At 36.3% G+C, this 6,106-nt stretch overlaps 1 protein-coding gene across 1 annotated transcript; it reads right to left on the bottom strand.

The window, feature by feature from the left end:
- Positions 1-2,539: 2,539 nt before the first annotated feature.
- si:ch211-145o7.3 (forkhead box protein N2) lies at positions 2,540-5,245 on the bottom strand. The gene is made up of 4 exons (XM_062426118.1): positions 4,629-5,245; positions 4,269-4,397; positions 3,326-3,381; positions 2,540-2,892 (listed from the first exon to the last, which is right to left on the bottom strand). Exons 1-4 carry the CDS (start codon positions 5,243-5,245, stop codon positions 2,540-2,542), a joined length of 1,155 nt encoding a protein of 384 aa, XP_062282102.1.
- Between the last annotated feature and the right edge of the window lie 861 nt (positions 5,246-6,106).

Genomic DNA, 6,106 nt, shown 5'->3' with positions numbered 1-6,106 from the left:
CTTAAACTGATCCGTTGTTTGAGCACAAGGGCCCGATTGATACTGGATCTCAGGGGCCGATGCCGACACAGATATTAGGAGCAAAATAAAAAAAAGACATCGATATATTGGCCGATAATGTTATGTACAGAATATAAAACCCTTTTTTTTTTTTTTTTTTTTGCAGTGATCCCTCAAATGTGGTTATCAAATACTTGTGACAAAGATATGTAATGGAGGCTGTGATATTTTATAATTTTACAATAAACTATTAAATTCCTAGTGGTGATTACTGTTTCAGTGCACTGATTGCATTCTATATGATAATTATAATTAGCTATGAATAAAAAAACATGAATATATTAAACTTGAATTAAGAAAAAGGATCAAATATATATATATAAATTAAATGCTGACTAAATAACTTTGAACAATAAAAGAATAAATATCGGCACATATAGGACAACATATTCCCTGATACCAATATATCTGTGATAGGCTGATATCGCCTGATAATATCAGATGACTGATGTATCGGTCGGGCTGTAATAAAAACATCCAAAAAGCGAGAGAGATACAGTCATAGTTCACAAGAACAGCATGACAGATTTTTATTTGTTAGATTACAAAATCGAAAGCTTTTGAAAATACATACAATTTACAGAAACACAAATTCAGTATACCCTGAAATGTAAAGTGGTTGAAATGGCAGTGAGTTCCTCTTATATTTTTAACTGAAATTTTAAATCAAACTGTTCCTGACATCTCAGTTTACAAGATTATATTTAGATTTATCCAAATCTACAGAAAACTTTAAACATATCAAGGAATTCAGTAACATCACATTTTGAAGCTAAAATCAACTCTAACAAACATGATCAACAGATTGATCAACGGGTGTATAGAAACTAACTAGAATGAAAACTGGATGTACTTATTGTAACTGAGCAGTGCTTTCACATAGAATTTTAGATTATAACTTAAGTCGTCTTTTAATGAAGTATTATTTACTCAGCTACTGTTTGGAAAGAGCAATTTCAGAATAGTTAGTGTTAAGACATAATGAGCAATAGAGCTGCAACGAATATTTGATTAATTGATTAGTCGATCGACAGAAAATTAAATGTAAACCATTTTGATCATCAATTCATTGTTTTGAGACATCTTTGAAGAAAAAAATGTCCAAATTCTGCTGCAAAATGTGAATATTTTCTAGTTTCTTTAGTCCTCTATGATAGTGCACTGAATATCTTTGGGTAGTGGTCTGTTGGGACAAAACAAGACGTTTAAAGATGTCACTTTGGGGTTTAGGAAAAATAAATCTTTTTTTTACCATTTTCCGACATTTTATAGACCAAATGACAAATTGATTAATTTAGAAAATAGTTGACAGATTAATAAAAAATGAAAACACTCATTAGTTGCAGCCCTAAAGAGTTTTTAAGTGTCTAAGAAAACTTTCTTATAAAGAAAAGATGGTCCCCACTTTCAAGAATCAGAGGCCTGAGGCATATTCATATTGAAACGGTAACAGTGTGGATGTGACTTCGTGTATTCCTCAAAAGAGCGACTTTTGTGCTTCTTCTGAACAGCTTTTAACACAGTATAAATCTTATTTTAAATTGAGAAATATCTTAGGAAACAGTGCTTCTACTTGAGTTGGAAGTCCTTCCACCCCTGAGAATGACCAGAGTCTGATAAAAAAAAACAACAACAACAACTTTTCTATTAATACTTTCTCCTCAGTTTCAATATCTCAGAGTTCTCATTTTATCCATAGTTCTCAGTTTAATATTACAAATGTGAATCTATGTATAATTTACAATTTGGAAAATTGTATTGGAAAGGAGAGAAAAATTTGAGAGTTCCTGAATCAAGTGACGTAATGTGATTCATGGTCTTGTTAGTCCACCAGAAAAGTTGATCTATATTTTTAACTAACTACATAACGATATGTAATAGGGCTGGGCAATTAAACGAAAAATAATCGAAACCGAAATTTAGAAACTCTAATCGACTTAATCTTGCTCATGTCAATTAATCTAGGTGTTCACTGTTGCCATGACAGTAAAGGTTGCATATCTTTAAGGAATTTGAAAACTTCTCTCCAGTGATCATTTTAACCCAAACCATGATCTTTTCATAGTTCTAATCAAGTAAACTAGACATTAACCACAGCGTCACACCTTAAAACAACATTATTTTCACTCCCTAAAAATACTCATGTGCGAAAATATCACAAAATATCGTGTGATGGCAGTGTAAAATACAAAACAAAAGTAACTGTGAAAATACATAATTGTTCATCAAGGGTGGAGATAATCGTTCATTAATCGTAATCGACGTTAAAAGTTCAATTAATCGTGATTTTGATTTTTGCCATAATCGCCCAGCCCTAATATGTAAGCTTTAAGGCAGTGTCAATGTCTCAGGGAGAAGAAGCTGATTTAACAATTATTCATCATCACATAAGACCTTTTAACATAAATCCCCATTTATGTTGGTCTGTTGGAGTATTTGAAGCACTGCATCACTTGTGACTGTTAGATGTGATATAGTATTAATATCCACCTCCTGCCAGGTCCAGCAGTGATCCAGCAGCCTCTTGGGCCTCGGCGTCCAGCTGAAGGATCTCCACAGTCTCCAGGTCCAACTCGGTGTCACCTGGCAGCACTAGGTACTGGTACTGGTGAGACTGGAAGTAGTGTAACTCAATGTACCCGCTGTCTGACAAGGGGTCTTTCTCCATCTCTTCACTGACCTCATCCTGCTGGTAATCGACCGCCTCCATGGTAATGAGCTCCTCCTGATCTGGGGTCAAAGGGCAAGGTGGGTTTTCGGCAAAAGATGGATTATCAGTGATTAGGGTTTGGGGTGAGGGCGTGGACAGGAGGAGGGTGTGTGAAAGAGGATCTGCAAGAGAAGAAACAATAAATAAAAGATTGTGTGTGTATTTTACATAAAGAAAAGATAACTTGTAACTTATTTTAGTATAGGCTGGATGAGCAAACACTTGTCAGATTCTTCAGTGGGCACGTGGGTATATATGGTGCATAGGTTTAGAAATAACAAGCGGGCATAAAGGAGACTAGCTAGACTATTTCAGGGTTGCCAAGGTAATAGAAGGTTGTTGCCATGACAACAGAACACAAACACAGGAACAATGTTGCATGCTGAGAAAGCTGCAGAGACGGAGAAAAGCTGCAGGTAATAAAAGTGTCATGGAAAGCTGTTACTTTCCATTGATGAAACAATGTAGGTTAAACAAAATTCGTAAAGGGTCAAACATGCGGGTTCCTGTGCTAATTAAAGGACATAAGCCTGAGTGAGTTTCCTCATCACTAACCTGAGATTTCCATAGATTCACACACTGCAGGCACCCCATAGTCAGATCCTTCCAACCTGGACAAAACAAGGCAAGATAGTTAGACAGCTACTTAAATATGTGTTGTTGGTCAGATGTGAGTATGTGTTTTGCTTTAAATACACCTCAGTAAAAGAGTGTCATTAAAAATGTAAAATTATTCAGAAACACTTCACACACAACAGACAAGTGGAGCATCATCATCATATGTTACTGCTCTCATTAGAAAGCAGTCCACAAAAATATTATGCACTAACATAAAAATCCAATAGATCAAATCCATTCAAGTCAGACTTTAACTAATGATTATATTCCTTATGGATTAATTTGTCTATTATAACAAAACATATTGTATGAAAACTGTCAAAAAAATTTGAAAAGTGCCCATTGCAATTTCCAAGAGTCTTCAAATGGCTTATTTTTGTTCAACTAATAGTCCAAAAATATAATTAATTTAAAATTATATTAAAATATTGAGCCAATGCATTTTTCCCTGGTAAATTAACTCACCAATGGTCAAATTTGTAACCAATTATATGTATTTCCACTACGATTTAGAGTTTACTTGTAGTCCAATATCTGATAAAGAGTGAGTGAAAACAAAAAAAAAGCATCTTCTCCACCTTTGATTATCAGTTACTTTGGTCATTTATTAAGTAACAATACAACACATTTTCTGGTTTCAACTTCCAGCTTCACAGATGTAAGAGGCTGTTTGCCTTTCTTAATTTAATATTGTTTCAATATGAATGTGCAAACAATAAATATTACATTTCAGGAAATCCATTTAGGCTGCAATTATTATTTATTATTTAAAATTATTGTTTTTGACCTTTTATGTCCTGAAATATTAATAAAAAAGTAATTAAAATAACTGTTTGGTGTGTCCTTAATGCAAACACGTGACCTTTGCGATTATACTCACAGTTCAGGCTTGTTTATCAGGTTGCTGTTGGTGCTGTGATAACTGTGGGTCTTTCTCAGCACCTCGAGGAGTGCTGGCCGATACTCAGGACACACACACCACAGCGATCCCTTCCCCACTGACTGAAACAAATAAACATACAATAGATCAAAGATATTAAACAACAGTGATACATTAGACTGTATAATTTGCTGTACATTACAATCAAAACTGTTGTCTTAACAGCTGGATTTAGTGTGTTACTCAAGGACATTTCAGTAGGATGGCTGCTTTCAAATATGGCTTCTTAAACCCTCAGTCCAATCATTAAACACCATTTCTTGACTTCCTACGTGATGCTGTTGCCCTCGATGTGAAAAACCCACCTGGCTCTTGTCCCTCTGAATACGACGGAAGCTCTTGCTCAGGGACAGATTGTGTCGGACAGAGTTCCTCCAGCCTCCAGACGCTGTCCCGTAGTAGGGGAAATTATTCACAATCCATTCATAGATATCCTTCACTGGAAGCCTCTTGTCCGGTGAATCTTCTATTGCCATGAAGATCAGACTGCTGAAGGAGTACGGTGGCTTGGAGGAGCCGGCAGGAAAAGGCTGAGAAGACATGGAGGACTCTAGCTGAGGCAGTGGAGCCATTTTGGGAAGGGGCTGTAGTGGAAGCAGGTTGCCCCTCTGATGCAGCCAGCTGAGGCAGGTCAGGTCATCCTGGTCAGATATTTTCGGCGGGGTGAGGCAGTGCACATTTTGTCCTTCGAGGCACTGTGATGCCAAGCAGTGTGAAAGAGGGAAGGAAGACTGAAAAGACTCTGCTGTTGCTGGAGAAAGTGAGGCAGGGGACGGAGGGAATGAAATAGGCGAAAGTGGGAGTGAGAGACGGCCATTTGAGCAGGTCTGCAGTGGCGAGGAAGAGAACGGCAGAGACCCTCCGAAAGTGGTGGGACATGGAGACGAGGGTGGCAGTGTATGAGAGCTGTTCTCCATCTCTCTCCCAGCAGGACGCTTCTGTCATTCAGCTGTACCTCTGCAGAAAAATTAGACAAACATGAATCAGTGTTAGTGCTGTGAGGAAGGATTGACCAGGCTGGATGAGGTCTGTGGTTGTACTGAGGATTGTGGTAATGTTGGTGTCCATGAATATTGTGGTGCTGTGTTCTCCCCTGTTTATTGTACTGGCTTGAGATGTGTGTGCCATTTTCCTGTTGTCCTTAATCCTACAGACCCCAGAGGTTTATTTTGTGTCATTTTTCTCAGGAGCTTTATTCTATCATTCATGTTTTTCATGACTTTGTCAATCAGTATGTTTGTTCCTACTGACTTCATGTCATTCATCCTGTTTTAATTTCAATGTATTGGTCAAAAACACCTAGTTCCCCCTATGCAGTTTTAATAGATTGAACTATTTATTCATGGTTCATGGTTGCTCCTGGTCTTATTTTTAAAGTATTGCACACTATCAGGGTAGAGGCCCGCTATGTGGAAATGTATTTGTGATACATGTCAATATAAAATATATGAAAATCAACTAACTTTCCTAAAATAATAATAATCTGTTTTTATTTTTCAGATAACATTAATTACATAACTAATAGGGCCTAATATTTTGAGAAGAAGTAAGTTAACATTTTGCTATGATGGTTATTTCTTACTGTAGTTTATGTGTGTTAAATATGTTGTTAGGATAATGGCTCATAAAATATTTTTTCATCATAATTCAAAAATCATTAATTTCACTAAAAATATTTGCATTATTTTAGTTTCTTTAGATTTCTAACTTTAACTTACTTTCAGAACATAAAGAGAATCCAAACATGCAGGATAGCTACCCCATATTTAGCCTATTCA

This window comes from Scomber scombrus, chromosome 9 (genome assembly GCF_963691925.1).
Source record: "Scomber scombrus chromosome 9, fScoSco1.1, whole genome shotgun sequence".
In the NCBI taxonomy this organism is placed as follows: Eukaryota; Metazoa; Chordata; class Actinopteri; order Scombriformes; family Scombridae; genus Scomber; species Scomber scombrus.
This window is presented reverse-complemented; position numbering and strand designations above follow the sequence as displayed.